The 27,472-nt window shown below is 45.3% G+C and overlaps 1 protein-coding gene across 2 annotated transcripts in view; it reads right to left on the bottom strand.

The window, feature by feature from the left end:
• The window catches only part of CDC45 (cell division cycle 45), a 433,910-nt gene that overhangs the window by 306,399 nt on the left and 100,039 nt on the right, over nt 1-27,472 (bottom strand). For both annotated transcript variants that reach the window (XM_085633419.1, XM_085633420.1), the window contains 2 exons: nt 22,235-22,381; nt 5,223-5,281 (listed from right to left, as the gene is read on the bottom strand). In XM_085633419.1, coding sequence (XP_085489545.1) covers nt 5,223-5,281; nt 22,235-22,381 — 206 coding nt within the window. The remainder of the gene's footprint in view (nt 1-5,222; nt 5,282-22,234; nt 22,382-27,472) is intronic.

Below are 27,472 nucleotides of genomic sequence, written 5' to 3'. Positions count from 1 at the left end.
CTGATGACGCCTGCTGACGCCGCCACCGAGCCGCTGCTCGCACCGCGACCTGTGAGCACCGCACTCCGCACCGCCTCGCTTCACGCTGAAGCCTGGGCACCGCAGAGGGCACCGCCACAACGCCGCACCGTGACCCTAGTCTCACTGCTGATGCCTGCAGACGCAGCCACCGAGCCGTTGCTCGCACCGCGACCTCTGGGCACCGCACTCTGCACCACCTCGCTTCACAACGACGCCTTGGCCTCCCCGACGACGACGCTCCACGCCGAAATAGACGCCGCTGCTTGCACCGTGGTTCAAGGGCACCGCTCGTAATGTTACATGACGCACCGCCCTCATTCCGCACCGCAGCCTCGGCCTATCGACGCCGGCACAATCGACTCCCATTCATCAGCCAACAACATTGCTTCAGCAACGACGACGCCGCTTGCACCGTGACCTGCCAGCACCGTAACGAGCACCACCTTCACATCGCACCGTGACCCTTGTCTCACCGATGCCGCCATCTGATGCCGCCACCGAGCCGCTGCTCGCACCCCGACCGGAGGGCATCGCACGCCGCACCGCTGCACTTCGCACTGCAGCACCCGACTCCTGCCGACGCCAGCGCTCCTGAACTGTAGATTCTTAAATACTGCATTGTGGATTTTTATCGTTTTTGGTCCTGTATATAAAAATATTGGATATTTTTCTAATACTGGTGTGGTGTCCTTTTGTAGTGCTTACACTGTATTACTGTTGGTTATGTGCAAACGCTTTACACACGGCCTCTAAGATAAGCCTGGCTGCTCGTGCCAAGCTACCAAGGGGGTGAGCAGGGGTTATTTTAGGAGTGTAACTCCCTTATCCTGACTAGGAAGAAGGTGTGAGAAGTTGGCCTGATATGTAGTGTTCACTATTCTAGTGATCACGGTGTATCATTCCAAACGACCCTTATTGATTGGTTGTAAGTCAACCTTATAGACCAGCTATCCTAGTAGCGTGGACAAGAGCAGTCTTCAGGCTAAACTCTAGAGGGCGTGTTAAGCCAGCTGTTTACCATCACATATACCCCTTGAACGCCAAGTGAAAGGGCACCACACAAGTTGTTATGAAAATAAAGGATATTTATTTATAACAAGACTACCCTGGCTCTTTATGAGTCAGGGAGCTAAGCACAATACAAAACTCTTAGGAAAATACTTCTAGTTGCACAATTTACACAAATGCCCGACGGGCACGAAACCATTTACACTGCAAGTGGAATGGGAGAGGTTAGAAAGTCTAAAGTTACTGATTCCGGAGGAATCCGATCAGTGGGACTAAACGAAAAAGGAACTGGACACTTGTAGAGTGAACCTACGATGGAGCACCGAGATGCTCGAGTTACCTAGCCCAGAGGCTGCGGCTGCGTGGGGTTCAGCAAGATGTCGGGAGTCCTCGTTGTAGTCTCAGGAGCCTGAAAGAAGAAGTTGCTGGCAGGCGACCAGTGTTGATGTTCAGAGAGATCCAAGCCTGGATCGGTGATGAAGAAAACCTGAACGCAGAGGGGACTCAGTTCTCAACCGCTAGCCAGCGATCGTGTGGGTACCAGGAAGGTACCGGCTGAAGTCACCTCGACCAGGTGAGTGGATGACGTCGGACTCGGCTGTTCCTCGGACCAGGAGGCGCGGCGGCGACCAGGATGGAGGGCGAGCTGTCCCACGAAGGTGTCTGCTGTCGATGATGCTGGGCCCAGGAATGGGGCAGCGGATCTCGGCAGTGGCAAGCCCACGCGGTGGAGTCAAGATGGCGTCTGGAGTGGACCAGGAGGGTCCGAGGTACTCCTCTGTTGAAGGGGAGCAAGAGCCAGTCTGGAGCAACCAGACCAGTGATGAAAGTCTGTCGTGGTGCGTCGTGAAGAGGGCCACAAGCCGGGCGGCGAGTGGTCGGACAACGCGGTGAGCAGCAAGGAGCAGAGGGGCCCCCACGCAGATCTCGTGGATGCTGGGGAGGCAGACTTCGGTGCTGGAACCGCTCAGGTTTAGGGCTTCTCAAACCCTAGGTGCACTCACTCGAGGGTCCCTCGGTGGGCGTGCTAGATAAGCGTCGTGCAGGTTCTGAAGATGGCCGGTCCCGCAGGTCTCGTCACACCTACGAATCTCAGCTGGGCTGACGATGTAGGTAGAGGTCAGAGATGGTAGGGAACCCGGGTCTCGTCGAGCTGGGCAGTCTTGATCCGTGGGAGAGACGTACAGCAAACCGCAAGCGCTTAGGTGGTGCCTGCTGGTGCAGGGTGGCTACTCCTTAGCCACAAGGGAGAGTCTTCAGAAATAGTCAAGAGTTCCTTTCGTTGAAAGTAGTTCAAGATTCAGAATTATCCAATTTGGGAAGGGGACCCGCTCCCACCTTTATTCTAGGAAAAAGGGGATGGCCCATGACTAGGTCCTACCTATGGGTGGGACCAGGAGGGGGGTGGTTACACCCCTATCCTTTGTCCGGCTTCGCCCCAGCTCAGGGGCTGGTGTGCCCCCGAAACTGGTTTGAGCCGGGCTATGCACAGTGAGCACCGGGGTGCCACTTGCAATCACCTTCCTTTCAGCCCTGCCTACCTGGGATACACAAACCCTGTCTGGGATGGTGCTAGCACCGCCCTCGACAGGAAACCCTTTGTCCAAGCTCCCCTCGCTGGAAGGTCTCCCAGCAGCAGGAGGTCAGACTTGTGTCTGGTGGCAGCATCCATTTTGTGATGCTGAGGCTTGAGTCAACTTTAACCGGGGTTCAAGGTTACTTCCATGTCGTGTCCCTCTAGAAGGGTGGAATGCTAACCCCGTCGCCAGAACTGGCGAGGGGTTCGTATTCCAATTCGTATGACACCTTACTCGACATGTTTGGGTGATGCGATGCCAAAGTTAGCAAATAACCGCGAGGATTATAATGCACTTTAAGGTAGCTGGCCCGCGTCACCATGGAACGGCTATTAGGATTTGGTTCCGCAAGCCGTCGACGGGCTCAGCTCGCGCCAGAGCACCATCTCACATGATTCCCAGCACTCTGCCTTTAGGATTGATAAGGCCTGCCATAGGAGTGACTGACAGGAATCCATGTGTCCATTTTAGGCTTAGGTATAGGAATACTACACCTACAGCAACGGGTGATTACACCACCTTGCCCCAGCTGTCGTGCAGCCAGTTGTGTCAGATTTGGGCGGCCATCCAGGGGTGGCATAATAGATGCTGCAGCCCCTGGTAGGCCCTGGGTACACCGATGCCCTGGATACCTGTGGTATGCTGATACAGGGACTGATAAGGCGGCCCAGTTCCAATTAGTGGATGCACCTAATGTACATGTGTGTTAATTTCGAGAGAGAACAGCTAGGCTGTGGGTCTGATTGGCAGGCCCACAGCCGGGGAAAGTCGTAAACCAATGAAGCAGAAGCAAAAAATCTGGGTGATCATAGGATTGCAGACCCTACTCTCCTACAGAAGGGTCCATATTTGGACAAAGGTGCAAGCCCTTGCCAACTAGAGATCCCTTTTGCTAACACATGGAAACACAGACAGGAGGCGGCAGACCGCAGAATCAGCATGGCCATCAAAAAGATTGACCCCCATCAAATGGTAGTTCCCTAAGCCGCTCCTGAACATACTCCGGGAAAACACCATTGCGCAACCACACATGGCGACGCAGTACAACCGACCTGGCCATAACCCGCCCAACGGAGTCGGTGGAGTCAGGGGCTCAGCAAAAGGATGAGCCAGCCAATGCCCCATGGGTGCCCGCTCCGGAGAGCAAGGAAATGATTCAGGGGGTGGGGAATCTACTGGGGCCACGTCCTCCAAAAATAAAGGAGGGGCCGGGGATGGCACCGGCGTCGAACAGCGTCACGCCGGCATCGACGACCGCCTAAGAGGCCTTGTCTGCCTGGTGTCGGACTGGTGTCAAACCAACGTCACACGAGGCGGAAACCTGCGGGGAGAGCTGGCACAGACTGAGTCGTGCTCCGCGCCGCAGCCACCTCCAGAGATTCAGCAGGGAGTCCCAGAAGGCTGTGCAATGGCGCTATGAAAGGGCTCAACATCGTGGAATGCCCCTACAGGCCGTGTCCGGACGTCACGGAGACTCCGGAATCTGAGTCAGGGCACTCAGTTGGCGCCGAGGGTAAACCCGCCGTCAGAGTCCCGACCTGAGCCCCTACCCCCTCTCTGGGGCCCGAAGGCACGCCATGGAGGTGGGGGCCAAAGCAAAGATGGACTGCAGGGCCCTGCAGTAGTCTTCCAACTGGGCTCGAGTGGCCCCAGCACTCTGAAATGGGGGATATGCGGGGTCCGACTTCTGGGGGCCCGCATCCGGCAAAGACTGGGAGCAGCGGGCCCCGACGTCATGGCGACGCGAAGCAGATGACTTCCGCGACTTTCTCCGGTGCTTTCCTGAGGTAGGCGAATGACAGTCACGACCCCGGGACCTGCCCCCAACAGGAACATCCACATGGGAAGACTGGCACCGCTTGGACTCCTCTGCTGGAGAAGGAGACTGGCGCCGCGAGGGGTCCGTTCGGGACATCCGGGCAGACAGCAACTTCATACGCCGCAGCGGTCGACAGGTGTCGCACTCCACAGAGTCGTGGTGCTCGCCCAAGCACCACATACATATTTCCTGGTGGTCCGTCGCTGACATCTGCCGCAAGCAGGACCGGCACGATTTGAAGCCCGCAGGCATCGAAAAACACACGGTTCCTGACGCAAAAAGGCGTCGAGAAGGCCTGACGATAACAAAATCAGGCCAGAGGTAACATTTCTCCTGGATCCACGTTAGGACGCGGAAAAGAAGAAAACTGACATCTGCACGCCGGGAGGGTCTTATATGGCTCTATTGACGCCAATTGCGTGGATGATGTCAGGACGGAGCCAGGCGATGCCACCTCCCGGCGTGCAGAGGTACTGCTGGGGAAAAAGGATTTTCCGGATCCAGTCTGATGCCTGGGGGGATATTCTAAGTTAAGGAATCTGCGGCTAGATGTCTATCAGATACGAGAACAACAAGAAGGCAATTTGTATTTTTTATAAAGGAAGGCGAGAAAGAAATTCTGATTGTCTCGATGAAGGCTGCAAATTGTTTCATCTTGTTTTGTATACTTACCCCAGGTTACATTTCAAGGCGATACTTTAACAGTATGGGAGAACATGGTCTAAACTCCATTTTTTATTTTACTAACATACAATTAGCAAGAGGAAAAGCACAGAACCATAAACTAGGCACCATACCTGCGTGATTCCCATGCTCTCCGAGCTCGTCGTTTCTCTATCCTCCTCTCTAATGCTCCCTGTTGATAGATACAAGAGTAAAAGTAATAATCAGACATTCAGTTTCCATTTTTCACAAACGTGACTTGAAACATGGTCCACCCAAATATGCTAACAAGAGAAAACACTTACAACTTGCTAAAAGAGCAGAACAGCATGTCTCGATCTTAATTGCTTTTCCAATGTTATGCAAAGAAACAGCAATGGCTGAAACTGAATTTAAATTAAACCTACAGATGGGGAGCTCAGCCTATCTTCTGGAGTCTAAGCAAAGAAGGGTGGCATTACCTCTCAGTGTTTGCTCCTTTCCTGTACTTAAATTATACCATCCTACAGGTCAGTAGGACCTAGTTATGTGAAAAGACATTGTGACTGCAGTAAAAAGGTGCTCTATGTAATTTGTTTCTCTCTAGGGATTTGAATTGTGTACAGATGTGCTCCTTATAAGATGGCCTTTGTGTATTGTGTGCTCTGCCTTATTTCTACCTCGGAGCCCACATCGAGACACATTTGTTCTTAAGATTTATTATTGCCCAAGGCTTTACATATATGTCATGATGTCTAACTGATAAGCTAGGTTTCCTTTATGTGAATTTGCAGTATGACAAGGTTTTATTACACTTTGATAGCTTATTTCTAGTTCACGGTATAGATTAATAAAATGTGACATTTGGAGAAAGGCACAGCCGCTTCAGATGAATATGTAGGGAATTCACACTCTTCTATTCTTACCTTACATCATAGATCACAGGGTTGAATTTATTTTCCCGAAATATGATTGAAAAAGCTAATATAATACAAGGCTGGTTTGCAAACCTCTCGAGGAGCGTTTTTACGACACACCACCTCTAACAAGTTTGCGCTTTCTCAAAGATTGTCGCCTAGTATGCTGCCAGTTTTCATATTAAGCTCATGTACCATTATATTAATTACCAGCGTTTTTTGATGATCAGTTACACTCTTAGATGGTCTGAACAAAAAGGGGGCTTTAATAATTAGAAAAGCTTTACCACTGTACCCAAACCCACAAGGATAGAGAACCTTGCACAAACTGCATGAAGGCACTTACTGTAACCCACTCCATCCTATCACAATCTATTACCTATCACCAAGTAAGTCATTCGCCCCCTGCTATGACTGGAGTACGACCCCACGTAGAAGCACCTAAAATCATATCACAAGTGGTTCCCTCGTTTTTAATGTAATGTTTTTTGCAAAGAGTATAAAGACATGAATCCAGTTTAAAAACACCACCCCCATTCTGTGTGGTCTACAATTGTCAAAGTTGCAGTCTAAAAACAAGCATTTGCAATGCAATAGGTCTCGCATTTACGGGAGTTTGAGCTATTGGCATTGTAATTGACAATGCGTTTTATTTATGTTTTACAAACAAAAACATAAATAAGAGGCATTGTCATTTACAGTGCCAATAGCTCAAACTTGCGTAATTGCGAGACCTATTGCATTGCAAATGCTTGTTAATTTGGGGTCTACCTTTCAGCTGAACATGCTTTCCGAGTATTTACATAAAAGACAGAGCGTGCTTCACAGTTAACCTCCCCAATGACCCTCCAGCTGGTCCGACATAATTGCCAGGCCTACTTTGGGGTTCCAGTTCGGCCCTGTTGTTGAGTATCCTACCCAGGGCTTTAAGTGGGATAAAAAAAAATGGGTGGGGGTGGGGGGCGGTGTTGCGCGGGGTCTATACGACTTGTATTTTGCTGTCTCTTTTGTCATTGCATCCAGGCATAATGATACAGCAAGTAACATGATACCTACAGCAAGTTAGGACTATTGGCTTTGTCAATCGTTGTTAGTTGCATAAGATAAATTAGCAGTAACTGTGGCTTGTATATAATATTGAAAAAGCATCCACTTGAAGCTCTAGTGACACCACGACAATGTTACTGCTCCTGAGTTTCAAAAAGAGACAACAATATAATCATGCAGTGGCTGAACTCGACAGATTAAGAAATATATCCCAAATTATATATAACAGTCGGTAGACGCATGCCTCTACAGTGTTCTCTTATATCTTGAAACCAGAATTGGTCAAGTTCGTATCCTTTCAAAGTTCCCTTTTCAAACAATCATTATCAACGCCAAGTCTGGCCCTGGCACGGTAGTGCGATTTGTGTTTAGTATTAATAAAATTTGACACTTCAGACAGCAGTTTCAGCAGAGAGGACAAAGAAGGAATGGGCATGGAATCCAAATACAGAAACTGAAACTTCTCTATCGAGGGGAAACATCACTGCCAAAGTTCAGAGCTTGTGAAAAAGCGACCAGCGAAATCACTTGATAGTTAATGTTCAGGGGGGGGGGGGGGGGGGGGATGGTCTGAATCTTTAAACAGTAGGCAGAGTGGCGCTGATTTCGGGGGTGGGGGGCTGAATCTAGGCAGAGTGGAGCTGCGGGGGTTCTTAGAAGGGGTGAACCAACAGCGAGGCCTCATTAACATGCAAATGGTCTTTTTAAAGACCTGTGAAGTGCTCAGGCGCGGCTTTGTGTCTGCCCAGGAAGCGGTCTCATACCGGGCTGCCACACACGACGTGGGGGGGGGGGGGGGGGGCTGAAGCCCTTTGAGTTCAATGGGTGATGCGCGCCTGATCACAGGTAAATGCGGGAGAGAACGGGGTTGTTGAGCAGGGCCGGGCTGGCTTGCCCGGGCATCGGGCGTTTCCTGTAGCAAAAGTGCTTCACAGTTAACCTCCCCCATGACCCTCCAGCTGGTCCGACATAATTGCCAGGCCTACTTTGGGGTTCCAGTTTGGCCCTGTTGTTGAGTATCCTACCCAGGGCTTTAAGTGGGATAAAAAAAAATGGGTGGGGGTGGGGGGCGGTGTTGCGCGGGGTCTATACGACTTGTATTTTGCTGTCTCTTTTGTCATTGCATCCAGGCATAATGATACAGCAAGTAACATGATACCTACAACAAGTTAGGACTATTGGCTTTGTCAATCGTTGTTAGTTGCATAAGATAAATTAGCAGTAACTGTGGCTTGTATATAATATTGAAAAAGCATCCACTATCACTAGGAGGCCGCTCAGAGGGACAACGTGGTCTCGGTCGCCTGTAGCTCAATGCAAAAGGCACGTTAAAATTACATATGATGGAGCCATCTCAAAACGAGGAGTGAAGGGCGAAACCATGCATTGTACATGATAAGCACGTGTGGAATTCAGACACCACAGCTTGAATGCAGACAGTGGGTGACCTTTCCTAACTGTGCCTCAATCCTAGTAAAAACTAGGCAAATAATTTTGCACAGACACATTTCACAACTGTCCCAAGTAATACAGATTATTTTACAAAATAAAGTAGATGAACAGAAATAGAGACTAATCAAACAAAACAAAAAAAACAATTTACATTCTTTGGCGGATGGCCCCGCCCCCAGGGCCTATCAGGAAGCTACAGCTTGGTTTAAATGGGTGGGTGAGAGTGCGTCACAATGGTAACGAGGACAGCCCCAGAAACAGGCTTTGCTGCTGGAACACAAGGACAAACATCTAAAGATAAGCATCGCGATCACGATAAAACATCAAAGCGGCCGAGCGGCCGCGAAAGTGAAAGACAACGAGTGCTTTCAGGCTGCCAAATGGTGCGCGCGCCCGGCACACATGCACAGTAGTTGGCGGCCTGAAAGCACTCGTTTGCACTTCCAAAAGTGCTTACTATAAGTCTCACCAGAGCAGCGCTAAAGCGCTGTCTCAGGCGAGACCTAATAAACTTCCTTGGATGAATACTTAATATTCCAAGACCCTCTGCTAGCAAGATAAGCCCGCCGATAATATGGAAAGGGCCATCATAACTTAATTGCCATTCTTCAATGGAAGACAGTCTAATACTTCTACAAATTCTGGAATTACATTTTTAGCGCGATTAGATGCAGATCCCTGCTCATTCGTCCATTCTGACATTTCTCTAACATCGATTTTGTAATACCAGAGAGCAAGCGGATTACCGTTTGTAATGTTATGTCTGTTATCTATCACAACTCATATGCAGATTACTTATTTTATTTTAACTTAATCCCATGTGCCAAAATATACTAAAATAGTACAGCTACAGCGCTGCAAGATGACGAGAGCAACAGGGTCATGAAGTGATATTGAGAGCCCATAGAAGTTGCTTCTGCCTGTACAGGGTAGAGCCAAACACAATGTTATCTTAGCTTGTAAAGCGCGGCAGCTGCCCCAGCAAGGGGGCGTCCCGGCGCTAATGCATGAAAAGACAGACACAGCAGAGAGCCCGCCAGAAAACTAAGGGGCAGGGAAAAGATAGGTCTTAATGGCCTTTCTGAAAGCCAAGTAGTTGTCAAGGCCACGGATCTGCACAGGGAGCTGTAGGAAGGTGGATATCTGACTATGGTTACCCCCAACTTTTTGCCTGGTGTCTAGCTGGTTTTTCGACTTAGTTAGCCTGAGATCCTGCCATTCAGGGCCTCAGGCTGTCTGCTCTCTCTTTAAAATGGACTCCATGAACCCTAGGTACATACCCAATTGGTAAGGATCACCTTATTGGACCCTGTACAGTGTACCCTAGGTACCCAGGGCAGAGGTGTACCCTAGGCCTCCCAGGGGCTACAGCATGTATTATGCCACCCCTGGTCTGGCCTTCCAATCAGACACAACTGGCTGATCACTCAGCTGGGGCAAGGTCGTGTAATCACCCCTTGCTTAGATATAGTATGCCTATATCTACCCTTATATATAGACACATGTGTACCTATCAGTCACTCCTATGGCTGGCCTTAACAATCCTGGAGGCAGAGTGCTTGGTAACATGTGAGATGGTGCTCTAGCATGAGCTGAGCCTGTCTGCAGCTTTCGGAACCATGTCCTTATAGCTGTTCTATGATATAGCCTACCATATACTCTTAAAGTGCCTTATAATCTTAAACGGTTATGGTAACTATGGTTTGGCTTTATCAAAACATGTCGTGTAAGGTGTCTAACACTGTGGAATAATACCCCCATGCCATTTCTTGTGATGAGGATATTATTCCTCCCTTCTAGAGGGAGAGACATGTTAAAATCCTACTTTGCTGTTTAACTCTCACCAAAGCCTCAGCATCACAAAATGGATGCTGGTGCCACAGACACGAGTCTGACCTCCTGCAGCTGGGAGCCCTCCCAGCCAGGGAGGCCTGGACAATAGGTTTCCTGCTTGGGGAGGTGCTAGCATCTCCCCAGACAGACTTTAGTGTATTGGGGCAGGGAGGGCTGAAAGGAATGAGACATGCCTGGGGCACACAAGGTGCTCCATGCATAGTCCAGTTCAAACCGGTGCTGGGGCACTCCAGCCCCAGCTCTGGCGCGAAACTGGACATAGGAAAGGGGGTGTAGCCACTCCCTTTGCTGGTCCCACCCATAGGAGGGACCTTGTAGGTAGCCCAGCCCACTAGCCCAGTATATTAGTAGCTAGTTGGGCACTGCTAAATTAGATTATCCTGAACCTGCAACTTGAACAGAAACTCTGGACCTTCGACATTCGACGAAAGAACAAGACTGAAGAATCTCCCTTGTGGCCAAGGAGTGGCCACCCTGTGCGAACAGGCACCATCAAGAGACTTACCCTTTGCTTTGCTGAAAGTTCTACGAGGGACCGACTGCAGAGCCTGACCAGAGCCTTGACTTCCAGACTTCTCCGACCCTGATCCACATCCACAGCCGAGCTGAGCTGAGATCCGTGGAGGCGACGAGAGACGTGGGACCGGCTACCTGGGAAAAGTGGAGAGTATCTTCCAGCGCAGCTTCTGAGGCACCCTCGAGGTTGTGCACCGGGGATTGAGAAGCCCCAACCCCAAGAACCATATGCACCGAAGATCAGCCCCCCACACTCCACGAGTCCTGCGTGGGGCCCTTCTGCATTTTCCTGCTTGCCACGTCTGTCCGGTTGCTTGCCCGTTGGCTAGCAACCTTTGCGACGACACCTTCAATTTTCCACTGCTGGTTTGGCTCCTCTAGACTGGCTCCTGCTCCTCTGTAAACGAGAAGCACCCCAGACCTTCCTGGTCTGCACCAGAAGCAAGTCCTCCATTCTTCGTGGGTTCCGCTTGCCAAGGTTTGGTGAGTCCTAATTCGACTTAGACGCCGCCGACAGCACGAGCCTTCGTGGAACAGCTCGCCTCCTGATCCTGGTCGTCCTCGACGTCTCTTGGTACCCGTGGCTGCTGCGACAAGCTTCACCTCTTCACCTGCAATCTCCTGACATCGCCTGGTTCCTTCCTGGTTCCACGTGGTCACTGGCTAGTGACCCAGACTCTGTCTCTTCTGCTTGCAGGTATCCTTCCTTCTTGATCCCGGCCTTGGGATCCACCGGACACTCTTCACTGACTGCCTGTCAGCATCTTTCCTTCAGGCATCCATAGGAGTCGACGACGAAACCCGACGCAAGTTCACACCTATGCACCCGCAGCCCGTGGGCTAGGTAACTTGGGTACTCCGGTGCTCATCAGGGTATTGACTATCCTAGGGTCTAGTTCTCAAGTCTCGACTTCCTAGCTACTCCAGAAGTGTCCTAAATCTTATTGATTCTAAACTGTACTATTTCTATCGATTATACGCATTACGCGTGAGTGTTTCCACTCTGCACCTGAATCCAGTGGGCCTCCCACTTCCTAACCTTGGGTAGTATAGTGTAGCCCCAGCGATTGCCTAGGCCTATCCTATTTCCGTGACAGTGGTCCTTATACCACTTCTTTAGTATATGGTTTGCGTGGCCCCTAGGGCCTAACTGTATTACTTACCTGTGTGACTTAATGTATGCTTGAATAAGACTGTGTTGTACTTACCTCGAATCTCAAAGAGTGCTGAGGGTTTGACTAGAATAAATACACTTTATTTTATATATATATATATATATATATATATATATATATATATATATATATATATATATATATATCTGTTGTGGTGTCCTTTCATTTGGTATTCAAGGGATTACATATGGTATAACAGCTGGCTTCACATGCCATTCAGAGTTTAGCCTAAGACTGCTCTTGTCCATGCTACCACTAGGATAGCTGGTCTATAAGGTTGACTTTACAACCAATCACCATAAGGGTTGTTTGGGCTGATATAAGGTGTACACTAGAACTAGTGACATCATACATCAGGCCAACTTCTCACAGGAGCGAGTTCCAAAGGGTGGTGGCTCTGTAGCGAAAGGAACTGCCGCCAGACCGAACTCTACGGGGTCGTGGAACCACCACCAAGTGCTGACCCTGTGAGCGAAGGTGTCGCAAAGGGACATAAGGCAGCATGAGATCAGCCAGAATGGGAGGCGAGGCCAATTTCAAAACCTTGAAGGCGATGCACAAGGTTTTGAATTCAATGCGTCTGACAACAGGTAGCCAGTGCAGACGGCAAATAGCATTAGACATAGAGCAGAATTTGCGGAGACCTAGAAGTGTCTTGGCGGCTTCATTCTGTGCCCTTTGCAGCCTCTGGACCTCCGCCTTGATGGACCCTAAATAAAAGGAGCAGTCTTAGTAAAGTCTAAATAAGACTGTCGCCTGAATGATGACCTGACGCGTAGAGGCGTCGAAAAGGCCCAGCAGTGGTCTAAGCCCCCGAAGGAGTCCAAAACATGTCCCAGCCGTTTTTTTCGTTTGCACTTGATAATTCAAAGAAGAATCAAGCCATACCCCGAGGTTTTTTACTACCTGTTTAGGGGAAGGGGGCTTGCCAAGGCTAGATGGCCACCAGAGACAACTCCACCGTCCATGGTCCCTACCCACTAATAATACCTCAGATTTATTGGAGTTCAGTTGGAGGCAGTTACTGTTCATCCACTCGGCCACTGCTGTAAGGTCGCCCTGAAACTTAAGGGCGTCCTGCTCGGTGTTATTAGAGAGTGCCACGACCAACTGAGTATCGTCAGCGTAGGAGACCATGGTTAGACCTCTACTGCTGGCAACTGCCGCTAAAGGCTGAACATATATGTTGAACAATTGGGGGCTAAGGGAGGAGCCCTGGGGCACCCCTTGTTTAAAAGGATGTATGCCAGAGGCGAACGGGGGGGCAATAACCGTAAATGACCTCATGGAGAAATGAGCCCAGCCAGTCCAAAGCAGAACCCAAAATTCTAGCCTCCGCAAGGCGTCTCAGCATTAGGTCATGCGACACTGTCAAATGCGGCGCTCAGATCTAACAAAATCAGCGCCGACGTTCGACCCTCATCAGCAGCTGACCAAAGATGTTCTGTAACTGCTAAAAGTGCTGACTCCGTACTATGGCCCGGCCTGAAACCATTCGGGAAGAATCCAAAAGATTATTAGCAGTCAGATACTCTGATAGAATGGAATTCACATAGGCCTCTGTGATTTTGGCTGCCCATGGAAGCAGAGAAATGGGGCGATAGTTCTCTGGTCTATCTGGGTCAAGGGAAGGTTTCTTCAGTAAAGGAATCACATTAGACTGTTTCCAGGCCCGGGGCACTACAGCTGTTCTAAGAGAACAATTAATCAACTGATTCAGGGGCGGTAGAATTGTCGACAGTACCTTCTTAAACTGGTCAGGTTTAAGTGGGTCGGCAGAAGAACCTGACTTGATCTTATAGCAGAGAGCAGAGACTTGATCAGCCGTGACAGGCGGAAAGGTGTGGAGTGTTGGCATGTTGACAGCCACGTGGCTCCAGCGTGATGCTATTGATGGACGGAAACGACTGATAAACGGAGTCCACCTTTTCCACACAAAAAAGGGCAAGATCCTCACACTGCTTGTTGGACTTAATGGTAGACCCAGCTATAGTTTGTTTAGATTGCAGACTGGCCAGAATAGAAAAAGTACTCTTGGAAGCATTAGCGCTCTCACGTATTTGATTGGAAATAAAAACAGTGCGTGCCCGATAAATGGCCTTATGGTAGTTCTTAATTGCTGCCCGATAGATGACTTTGGCCGTAGAGCAAAAGTCTCTTCTCCATATCCGTTCCAGTCTCTTGCAACCCTTGCGCATATCAGCCAATTCAGTCTTAAACCAAGGTCGTGATTTAGTTTTGCGGATGGCTGAGCGCTTCATAGGGATTAAACTATCTAAAGGGTGCTCTATCCACTTCGAGAATGCTTTATAGGCTTCGTTAGAATCTTCTACCAGCTGTAACAATCGTCAGGCTGCTAGATCGGCCACAAAATTCCCCATATCAGTACCCTCTACTTTATCCAAGTGAAGGATCAAATCCCCCAGGATAGTAAAGTTGGCGGTGTAGACTGCTAGAGTACTGACCATGTCCACCAAGGCTTCCCTGAAGCCAAGGGATGGTCCTGGCGGCCTGTATATCAAGAGCCCAGACAAGGTGTAGGTGTGGCTCAAGGTGACCTTAAAAAGGGCACTCTCGCAGCCAATGATCCTCTGTTTGGTAAGAGAGCATGCATAGCCTGATTTAAAAATCATCGCTATACCCCCACCTCTAGTAGTTCTATTAACCAAAAGAAAATTGTACCCCAAAGGGAGTGCAAGGCCAGGTTCAGCGGTCATGTCATCCGAGAGCCATGTTTCGATCAAAAAAAAAGGACATCAGGAGAGGACTCCTCTAACAAATCCAGAACATCCGCATGATGTTTAGCTAGAGAGCGACAGTTAAGACTGAATATGCTAGCATGTATTTTTTGATCTGGGGAGGGGAAGTAAGATAGTGGAGGTACTATAGCTTGAAATCTGCATTGCAGGCAGCTAAAAGGGCCTTCAGGAACAAGCCTGCCAGCCAGACAGCAGTCACTCTCCGACTTCCTAAGGTTCCACAGCTCCTCCCGAGTATAGATAACCCTATCTCTATCGAAACCGGCAGCATGTCTGGCATCTGCCGTCGAACTGGCACGGACGGGCGCAGACGGGCTTGCCTTTGGTGCGCCGCCAGCGAACCCGCTGCGCGCATCCGCTGTGCGACGGCACCATAGGTCTCTTTTTATAGGTGTGCCCAACTAAAGACTAGTCAGCCCCTTCCAAAATGGCCCCCGCAAATGAACCGAAAGTGGGGAAACAAAGGAAAAATATCGCCAGGAACTCCCTCCACAACAATCAGCACGGGCTGCGGTGGACCAAGGAGAATGGTGGCAAAGAAAAGGTAGGTCTTTTTTTTTTTTTTTTTAAAGCTAGAGAGAACAGTGCACAAGTTAAAACATATCACACACACCAAAAGAAAAAAAAGCAGGAACAAAAACAGCGTGCTCGCACTACAGCTGACAGGGACAAACTCCGTGTCAGCTTTCCATGCGCGACGGCGCCATAGGTCGCTTTTTATAGGTGTGCCTAACTAAAGACTAGTCGGACCCTTCCAAAATAGCCCCCGCACATGAACCGGAAGTGGGGAAACAAAGGAAAAATATCGCCAGGAACTCCCTCCACAACAATCAGCACGGGCTGCAGTGGACCGAGGAGAATGGTGGCAAAGAAAAGGTAGGTCTTTTTTTTTTTTTTTTTAAAGCCAGAGAGAACAGTGCACAAGTTAAAACATATCACACACACCAAAAGGAAAAAAAAGCAGGAACAAACAAACAGTGTGCTCGCACTACAGCTGACAGGGACAAACTCTGTCAAACTTTCCAACAAGAAAGAAATATGGAATGAAAGGCAACTGTGAGAAGTGCAACATGACAAATGGCGAGAACACCCCTAAGGTTGCTGCCTTACCTCTCATGGCGTACGCACTGAAACGCTCAGGGCGGAGGGGTCTCTACCAGCCCACTTGTAACAGTATTTGTTACACCAAGATTATTTGCTTTCTTTGTGCTCTGCTAAGAGTTGGAATCTCAGAGACCAAGAACAAGTTATCAATCACTGAATTCTGCAGATCTGCTTTTATGATGGCTAACTGCCCTCCTGCAGTGTAATATATTCAGTCTACTCATTCGTTGAAAGATCAGGTGAGGGACAAATCGCATCACAAGTAAGCCAGATAGAATTTATTTTCCTGAAAATTCACCTTGTCCCTGGAAAATATGGTAATGAAAAGAGGACCTCAAAGAGACCGCAACTCTTGTGCTACCCTAGTCAAAGTAATACCGATTAAGAACCAAGTCAAAAGCTTAAGTGGCTACCCTTACAACAGTTGACAGGACAGACCCACAATAAAGCTAAAGACCACATTTTTCCTTTGTATTCATTTACCAGAAAATAGTTGCTCAAACTACAAAGGTATACAGGAACTGTACATTGTAGCCCTTTTCTGAAACCATCCTGTGTCTCAACCCCAGGAGCAAGGCTCCCCTGCTATCTCCTTATCCCTAACGGGACAAGGGGGAGGTCTTTAGAGACAATTGTGGTATAATCATCGGATGTGATTTCCCATCCAAGCATCAAAAAGTTCCCAGAATTTCAAAGTCTGGTCTGACATGACTGCAAAACTGTCTCCAACGCTCTCACATGTCCAACTGGAGCTGCCTTATTCATAGATCAAGAAAACAAAAGATGCTATCTATGGGGGGACAAATCCCTATGAGACAGAACACTTACACTCTCAGAAATTAGAGGCCATTGCACAACAATCGTTAGGTAAAATACCAGGCCTTAATGAGTTTCAAACCAAACTCTTCAATGGTTTAGCAAACTCTGACTGAACCCTTACGTGAGTTATGCACAAATGCAAGACAGACAGTCAATCTACCATAGGACCTAGGCGAGGTACACATTAGTTCTGAAACCAGACTGCCCAGCAGGTAGATGAACCTCAAAAAGACCAACCTCTCTCATTAATACATAATCTAAAATTCTAGTTAAGGCTCTAGCAAATCACCCATTTATGGAAGTGAAGGATCAAGTTTACCAGGAAGAGAACCGCTCTATGCCTAACCGATTGCCACAATAACATCTACAAAGCATTCAATGCCCTAGTTCCGGTAGACTAAGACCACCATTAGCCCTTCTAGAAAGAGATTTTGATAAGGCATTAGGAAATCTTTCATGGCATCTTTTACACTCTCTCCGGGCTCATATGGGATTAGGCCCAAACTTACTTTCTTACACTCATCTCCTGCATAATGAACTGACAGGGAACTTGGCAGGTATGCCCATTATCACCACTTCTGTTTGGCCTGGCCATCGAACCATTAGTGTGAAAATTGACAAGACAAAACACAAGATATCGTTGGGTACAGGCTGTAGAAGACAAATAATACCCTTATATGCTGACGACCGAATGTACTCAAGTAATCCCATGTCATTAGGACCACATATAGCACGCCGCCTCAACAAATTTGGTTCACACTCTAGACTGTATTATATGGATACAATGGTTCTGTCGGGGAAATACAATTGCTTTGGGATGTTCACAATATAAATACATTACATGTAACATGTATCCATGATTTAGGAAAAGAACACCACCCAAGCGAAAGTTTCAATCGATATTTTTAAAGAGGTAATAAATAAGTTAGGCTACAATAATACAATTGAAAGAAATGTGAGGAAGGAGTGACATGTAGAAGTAAATACAAACAATATACTTAATACACTTAATATAACAAATAAAGAAATAGTTGGGAGGGTGCAATTTTTTGGCTAAGTCCATATGAGTGATCACATACGCCTCCTGTTCATATGTGAATAGATTTTTGAACTGAGACGTTGCGTAGACTTAGTGTGCGTCGACGTTTCGACCCTATGTAAGGCGCAAAGTTTAATAAGCGTCACGGCGGGTCTTCTTCGGGACGGAGGGGTATGTGTAGCCTACGGGGTAAAAGGAACTTATATAAGGGTGTGTGCTAAATGAGAACAAGTAATTAAACAAATGTTCAATTAGGTAATGTTGCTTACCCTGCGCAAAAGTCATTAATCACTGCGCGTGTGTTATGCTTCTAACTCCAAAAAAGGGTCGATATATATTTGACCTGTGGGATAATAATAGCTTGAATGTTCGTTTCTTGTTTAATGCCTATAGTTTGACCGGTTCTGGACATATGGATTGCTAATTCTTTCGCTTCCTTGTAAATAGCTAATACACCTTTGATATTATCCCACAGATCAAATATATATCGACCCTTTTTTGGAGTTGGAAGCATAACACACGCGCAGTGATTAATGACTTTTGCGCAGGGTAAGCAACATTACCTAATTGAACATTTGTTTAATTACTTGTTCTCATTTAGCACACACCCTTATATAAGTTCTTTTTACCCCGTAGGCTACACATACCCCTCCGTCCCGAAGAAGACCCGCCGTGACGCTTGTTACATTTTGCGCCTTACATAGGGTCGAAATGTCGACGCACACTAAGAGTCTACGCAACGTCTCAGTTCAAAAATCTATTCACATATGAACAGGAGGCGTATGTGATCAATCATATGGACTTAGCCAAAAAATTGCACCCTCCCAACTATTTCTTTGTTATATGAAGTGTATTAAGTATATAGTTTGTATTTACTTCTACATGTCATTCCTTCCTCACATTTCTTTCAATTGTATTATTGTAGCCTAACTTATTTATTACCTCTTTAAAAATATCGATTGAAATTTTCGCTTGGGTGGTGTTCTTTTCTTTTACTAAATCATGGATACATGTTACATGTAATGTATTTATATTGTGAACATCCCAAAGCAATTGTATTTCCCCAACAGAACCATTGTATCCATATAATACATATACCCAGGTTCTAAGGGACACAGGGTTACCCCATTATTTTTCATAAATAAACACACTCTAGACTGAGCATAACCGGCAATAAAAACTAGACTCTTCGCTCTGCAGTGGACTTAGCATAGAAAAACAGAACTAGGAGCAATGGGACAGGTGTGTGTCCTCTCCCCCCATTTGCATTGCAAATTTGGTGGCAACTCCCTCAATATACCTCCCACAACCAAGGAGGGTACGAAACTCTTCTCCCAAAGTCACTACCCTGAAAGGATTCAAGGATTAGGACCTCCTTGGCATTTCGACCCAATGTAATATTCCCACTACTAAAATTGGTAAACTTCTTTCAGGAGACATGTGAAGAATTTAGACTTGTGCACTCCTTCACTACGAGTTCTCTCGCTACAAGACCTTTATCATAATACTGCAGACAGTATGGGAGGCGGACTTAGGCCCCTTGATAAGGAGTAATAAACATATGGATTGTTGGCACCTACAAAAGCTGTGATCGCCTAATACAATTTAAATATTTGCACAGGATAACGTGGAGTGAATCCATGCACAGCAATGTATTGGAAGAATTGTTTGATTGATACATTAGTTGTTCTCCGTTATTCGAATATAAGGAAGTATGCGTACTGTTAAAACAACACTGTACCACTGTATAAAAATACATTGTAATGAATATGACCAAAAAATGTAATAAAATAGTTTCAAAAAACAAAAATAAATATCTGCACAGGATTTACCTAAACCACAAGGACTATGGCGAATGCAGCGAAGTCCGAACCAGAAGTGTCATGGACTTCAGACCAAGGAGGAAGACCATATCCACACAATATGGTCATGCAGGATTATTCACCTTTTCTGGGATGTTACGACGCTTTTAAGAGTTCCGGGACACCCAAATGACATGTATCCTAAAATAGCATTGCTACATATCCTAGGAGACCAAGGATTTACATGTGTAGAAAGGGACCTGCTGAAAGAGGGATTGTTCAGCAGGTAAAATGATCTAGCTTAAAACTAGATGAGTGCTAGAGCTCCTTAGAATCACAAAGTGGAAACAGGTTTAGACTCCTGTTGTTTCTGAGAATGTCCAACATATGCCAAGAGAGGTTGACCATAAAAACATCAGAAAATCTAGGAAAAATTGTCATAATATCACGACGTGACCGGTGCAAGATTATAATCGACTTAGAACTGACTTATAAAACATAATTTTGTAATACTACACACTTTAAAGAAATAAAAGTGAATATGAAGGAATCAAACTATGTAATTACGAATTAATATTTAGGGAACTGCATGTACCTTTACTGATTACTGGTGATCAGTAAGACTGTTTTCTTTTTCCTTCATTGTAATGATAAACAATTGCAATAATAGATTTATGAAAAACAAAAAACACAAAATGCCATTATTTCTAGGAGACAATGAAATGATACAACCCTTTGAGATGGATTCTGTGTAAAGTTTATCACCATCGGTCAGATATTTTAAAACCTGCCCTGTGGAGATAGGGCTTGCAGGCATGAGTGCTACTTACTAACTGCTCCAGTTTATACATCGGCAGGTAACCAGGTCAGTGGTGTCTATAGTATCCTAGACAAACAAGCGAAATAACTGGCATGGTCAGGTAAACAAAGCATTGCAAGTCTGGCCATCTCTCAAGGAGTACTGGAGTATCTAGCAAGAAGAGACATTTGTGTCATTGGCTACAAGGGCTAAAACTAACTTCACAACCAAGAGTGTCCACCTTTTTTTACTCTATCAATTTCTGTATCTGGTGAAGGGTGCCTGATAAACCAAACTTGCTAGTGTTCGATAAACTAACAAAGTGGAACAGAAAGCAGCTTTATGCTAGCAGGAGGTTACATATGAAATCACAGATAAGGCCTGCAATTTATCTTGATAATTCTCTAATTATTTTTCTGACAGTGTAGGAGAGGTTTCAAAGCCTGCTTGCCCAACAGTCAGTGGACAAATCAGCTTGCAGCTTCTCATTCTCCAAGGTTTCACAGCTTTACAGATAACTGCAGAGAATCTGGACTTTCAGCAGTCACGTGTGCCTCATAATATGGGAATTAGTTCTCAAGTGAACCTTCTAGCTTGATTGAATAATCTGTTGCAGGAGAGCAAGCAGGCGGGTCGATGGAAGGAGTCACTCCATCTCACTTTCATCACCCTCTCGCTAAGAGGTACATCTTAAAAAGTTAGAGCATCAGAAACTAAAGCAAAAAAGGCTGAAGAAAAACTAGGAAACACCTCCACTTTATGCACATTATAGATTTGAGTTTTCATTTATTCTTTAAGGTATTCAGTGAAAAATTCCTGAAACGTTTGAAGAATGAAATCTGTCTTTGACAACAGATAAGATTTTGGCAGTCCCATGAACAAATAGCTGCATTCAAGCTGATCGAGCTGGCATCAACACAAGGTCTCACAAGACAGTAAAGCCTCCCTTGTTGTTAGGGGTGAATCCGAGGGAGTTGGGAGCTAGGCCACACGCACAGTACATGACTCACCTGAAGATGAAGGCAAAATGAGATTACTGGTGAAAGGAGGGCATGAACGAAAGGGGTTCTTTGCAAAAGTGGCAAACGGGGCCTTCTGAAAAGCAGCAATCTGACTCAGAGGCCGAAGCAGCAGGGGCAAATCACAGGTCAAAGGCACAGGGACCAACTCAATATAAAGCCAACCGCTCCTTCTACTACCGATGTTTCTTCTCCCATAAGACAAGTTGGAAGATCACTAGTCCTTTTGAGGTTTGTATTGTTGCTCCATTCCATTTGGTAAAATGCACCCCCATGGGAGATCAAGGAATCTGTGTACATGGGTCACAGGTAAAGTCCTTGCAAGAAGGCACTAGAACTGGAGAGAACTTGCGGAAGTTGGCGTTAGTGACTGACACTGCATGTGACATCGCAAAGCTTGAAGCCTGAAGACTTCAGTAAAGACAAATCCTAAGAAGAAAAATAAAAACTCACTAGACCAAGTATTCTGTTATGGTGTGCAAAAAGAGGACCTGTCTCTTGGGCTTCATATGGTCGTTTAATGTCACCTACAGGACCCACCATATGAGTGCTAGACATGGTGCAGCGCCACCTGGCAATGGTGATAAGCTATTCCTAGAAATAAAATTTGAATCCAGTCAGGGGCCTTGGGGTACGGTTCCTAAAATTAATGTGCAGGAGCAATTATCAGTTAGAGCAAAGTGATATAATTCCCTTGTAATATCGGTGAACGCTAATCACAAATCCTGTTCAGACAAATTAAACAACTCACTTACAGTGAAATAATAGTGGCCCAGGGAGACTAGGTGTCACAGTATTGCTTGAGCCTTTAGGGTACTGATCAGGATACCCACATTCCTTCCATGAGGACTTTAAGAAACCGCACCTCGTCAAACCGCTGGCGTTTCCCAGATGGCTCAGATGCATCACTTTCGTTCCCAGAATCGTCTCCATCCTCGTCCTCATCGTCTCTGAAGATGTCATCGTAGTTAGGAATTTCAAGGTCATCATCCTGCTTAATCAACAATTTTATCTTTAAAGAAGTAAACACAGAAAGCTAAAAGTTAATATATTTAGCCATATGCTACTGGGCCCATTTATTCAAGGTATTTCAATTGGTCTCTCAAAGAATTCTAAAGGATGGCTTGCAGCAGTCTAATATTGCCCTTCCTAGATTATCTGAGAAGGTGCTACTAGTGCCATTCCGTCATGGTATCACAAGACGGAGACAACATTCTACAAACAGCAGCACTCATAAGCTCTTTTTCAATTAGATTAACGAGCTATAAATGTTCACTATTAAGTCATTCAGAAAATGAACCAGCAAGATTAAAAAAAAAAATTACATTATTAAAAAAACACATTCTATTCTTTATAGTCATTACAAACTTGTGCTGGACTTCAGTGTCAAAATTTCTTCCCAATATATTTTATTTTTTAACATTTCTGTAAGTATTTGGCTGCTCTCCAATTTGTGACCAGCCTGTAAAACATGAAACTGGAAGCAACATTAAAAGGATGCGCAATGGGCAGATGTATTACAACAACAAAAGGTAGCAACATTTTTTTTTTTTTTTACTTCCGACCAACAAATGTACATACTTTAAAGCTGTGCTGCCCAACCCCACAGACTGTTAGATGACCATCCTGCACCACAACTACTACTACCAGCTCAGCTATTGCCGCCAGCTGTTCTTTAGAAGTACAGCTAATCCAATAGTAATACCACTACAAACCATCCCTCTCTTGCCAATATGGTATTGATAACACTATTAGCCCTATGTGTACACCTTTTGATACTAGTACCCCAAAACGAACTATTGGTACCATGACTGCAATTAATAGCACTAGCACAGTAATACTTGTGACTGTGCAAGTGGTAGTAAAATATTCCTACTACTTTTAATAGTACTTGGCATTGCAGCGGTACAAGTAGCATTACAGACAGCAGTAATAGTGCGATAACGGCTGCAGTAGTAACACAATGAGTTAACAGCACCCACCATGAACAGTAGTCTCGGTAGCAAAAAGCCATTAAATAATCAGTATTAGTAGCAGCAATCAGCAAATGAGTAAGCAGCAACTGTGCTAGTAAGGAAAAGGTAACTAACGAAATGTTAACTGCTTATAAACATAGCTTTCTATCATGGGAATCTACACTGAAGTCAAATACTGAAAAATACTGTCATGGTGAAGGAATTTGAAGTATATAAATGTTTGTGAAATAAATTGGCATAGAAATATTCTTTCGAGCCTTCTATGCTGCCTTTCATTGGGGTTCCTTCCCCATTTAAATATAGACCAATTAAAACTTCACCAGTGTGAAACTAACACTTTCCATGTTTTCCTTTAACGAAAGAAAAACATGAAATGAAGCAGTTACCTAGGTAGCAATTGTATCTAGCCGACAAGGTCAGTGCTCCTTTAAGAAAGCCATTAGCAACGCTATCTAATTAGGACCTACACCGACAGCTACTTTAGTTGACTGATGAAAACGCTGGATTCTGATCTTTTAAGTGATGCCTGGGAGGAGGGTGGGTTGGTGAGGTCTTCAATGAAGATTCCAATGAAGTAGAACCAGAATTCCAATCAAGTCATGTTTCCCTGTACATCCTAGGATCTCCAATGATAGTCAAACACTGCTAAGATTAGCAAGACCATATTTCTAAAGGAACCTAGGGAGAAGCTGCAGGATGGTAAAATAAAGTCTGGATTTAACCATTAAATATGTTCTGTAAGGAAGCTTGAGCCTCTCGAGTGTCTCTTTTGAAGTCAGAATCAAGTCAGCAATGTCTAGTAAATGTAAGAATAGATCGCAAGGTACTCTACAATATGATGGATTGGGAAAAGCAGCTTGTCCCAACCAGAATGTGTTTTTCATCTACCACATCGTAGAGTATTAAGGTAAACAAGAAACAACCCAACTAGAAATAAATTTATTTTTGCTAGACCGGTGCTAAAACTGGTTTTGTCTTTCTAAGGGCTTTGGTTCTATGTAGGTAGAAATTCAGGACCCTCCCAACAGCCAGCATGTGCAGAGATGCTCCACTTAGACAAAGACTTTTGGAGATGAGCAGACAGGAAAACCATCTGATTAGTATGAAGATCAGAGAACACTTTTTGGTCAAAATTCCGATAGGTTCTCCTTTTCACTCTGGAAGACATTACTTGTCACAACAGTGCGAGTTACAGTTAGTGTTGTCTGGTTAGAAAGCTGAAAAGAGTGTGTAACGAGGTTCCACTACTTATAATAACTTGAAGGAGGTGAGTAAATTGTAAATGAAAGTTATAAATTTAACAAATTTTAAAAGTTTGAGTAGTTTAAACTTGGTTTGTATAGGGGAAAAAAAGTTGTGCGTCTGTGTTCCGAACTCCGGCGAGAAAGCCGAAAAAAGAGCAGGCGCTCTAGTACGCGATTAAAAGTGTTCATTCCACGCGAACGTGCTGAGCGTTTTGGCAGGTGACTTTCTCAAAGGACTAACTACTCCATCTTTGTTTTTTATTCATTTAAATATGTGCACGTCATCACAACATAGAAATAATACATTTATCCATGGTGTCCTACTGCCACAACTATAGAAAAACACCAAGTGTCACAATATTTTCAAAATACAAAAACATCTAAAGTAATTACTGGTTAAAAAGGAATCAAATTGTGCAAAAAACATAAAGGACCCAATAGTTTCCCTTTTCCCCTCCAATACCCTTCTCCAATTTTCATCCATCCCTGAATAGTCGACAAGGGCAGGAAACATCAGTCACAAATTGAAATGCAATCTATTTATTTAATAGATATTACAAGCCTATTATATTACTATATTCATTGCCTTACACAAGACAGACATAGCATGCCTTCCTCAATAGGAACAATGTATCAGCGTCAAAAAAGGCAGAGATACGGGGGTAACAAGGATCCCAAAAATGGAGTGTGACACAAGTAAGCAGCAGAAATTATATATATATATTTTACACAATAACCTGCGATGTGCCAGTGAGATTGAGGTCACAGCGTGGCCCTAGCTTCAGGAATGTCAAAAAGGATGTAATTGAAACTATAATACCAGATATATTTCCCACTGGTCCTGCCCAGGACTCTATAAAAATGTTGACCTCACTAAAATAATAGATGACACTTGTTCATTCACATTTCTGCTCAATCCAGTTTCAATTTAATATTGGGAATTCAAAGTTTTGAGATCATATGGCCAATATGACCATAGAGTCTCAAACATCTGAGTATGTGCAGGGGGATAGCAAGTATTCAATTATGTCAGGCTATGCTTGAGAGTTTCAGACTAACTTTCATATTACCCCACATGTACTTCCACCTGCTTATCTTTATTGAGTTATTAAGCCCAACTGGGGTTATGGAATGTAGATCTGAGATATACCTTGACTCAAGGTGTCTGAGCTGCGCCACCCTGTTAACTCCCCTCAGATTGGCGGGGATTTGATCACTGGCATAGACCTTAAGTTTGGCACGTCGCTCCTATGTTGTTCCAAGAAGTGGCGTGCCACTGGGCACAAGAAATCTGTCTTTCTAATAGATCTCTGATGTTCCAAGATACGTTTGCGCACTGGGACGATGGTACTTTCCACATACATACACACAGTGATCAGTGTTGCAATTAAGGAAGTTATTTATTTTCCTTCTTTTCCTATCAGACGTATTGGAGATAATCCAACAGGCCTTACAGTGGCCACATTTGAAGAATCTACTGGTTTTCTTCAGCCACGTATCCTTTAAGGGGTCCTTAGTGTAATAACTCTTAGTTAGGATATTCCCCAAAGTATTACCTTTTTTGTAGGTAATTGAAGGTTTCTGGGGTAAATCTCGACCAATGATGCGATCTTTTCTTGCTATGTTCCAGTGCTTACATATCAGTTTTTTGACCCTGTAAGATGTTGAATAAAAGGTCATAATCAATATCGTAATGCTGGTGTTTTTTTTTTTTTTAATTTATCTTTAGGATATAAAAGTTGTTCTCTCAATAGGGGTTCTGCCTTTTTAGCAGCTGTGTTCAGAATTCTTGACCCATAGCCTCTTGTCTGCAATCATTTTCATAAACCTGGTTTGTGTTTGTAGCACTTCCGTATTACTACAGATCTTTTTTAACCTCCGTGGTTCTACATACGAGATACTTTCCATTTGATTCCTAGGATGTTGGCTCGTGTAATGTAGTGTGCTATTTCCTGCAGTAGTTTTACAATATAGTGAGGTGTGTATCTAGTCATTCTGAACTTACAGAAGTATATCCAACTCATTCAGCTCATGGACACAGTAAATTTTAAATTATGTGTTTTGGTCTAACTTCATGACATTCACGTGCCTTTTCTTCTGACCCCCGACCACAGAATGAATAGGTCATCAATGTACCGAGTCCAAATCAGGATACTGTCCAAGTACTCATGATTGGCTTCTGCACAGGCCACCTGCTTCTCGCACCAGCCCATCACCAAATTGCCAGAGCTGGGGGTGAGGCAGGTGCCCATCACGGTGCCCATCACAGTCCCCATCGTTTGGCGATAAAATGCACCATCATACATACACACACACACAGACATTGATAACCTTGCTACATAGCCCCTAACGTTTTCCTAATTATTATTGACTGGTGTAAAAATTAGGCTAAAGCCAGGCAAGCGCAAGACCACAGCTCCGGCAACTTGACTAAATTCTGCAGTCAGTACATATATAGATGCATAGGTCATTGCTGCTGGTGTTAATTTTCCTACTTTTAAAATGGCCACAGCCTCTGTCTTTTTGGTTTTTGGTAAATGGTTTAACAGTGGTGCAAGATCAGATTTGTCTGTGGAAAGAGCCTAGTATAGCCTTGTATAGCCAATGAATTTGTGATTGTTTGTGGCCACCATTGCAGAGACTCTTTTGCCAATGTTATGCAGTGATTCAAGTTGATTAATCTGCTTTTTCCTGGTGTGATGTAGCTCAGGAGACCTGCTTCTATGTTAATATTTTTTTTGACTTCTGTTATGAGGTACATTCATCTTCATTTGTACCGGTTTCAGAGACATGTTTTTTCATGAAATCCTCTGTAAGAAAAGTCACTTATAAGGAGATGTGAGCAGAGCTCAGTGGAACTCCCTAAACACAACTTTTGGTAGA

This window comes from Triturus cristatus, chromosome 11 (genome assembly GCF_964204655.1).
Source record: "Triturus cristatus chromosome 11, aTriCri1.1, whole genome shotgun sequence".
NCBI lineage: Eukaryota > Metazoa > Chordata > Amphibia > Caudata > Salamandridae > Triturus > Triturus cristatus.
The sequence above is the reverse complement of the archived record's forward strand: the minus strand, read 5'-3'. Positions and strand labels throughout refer to the sequence as shown.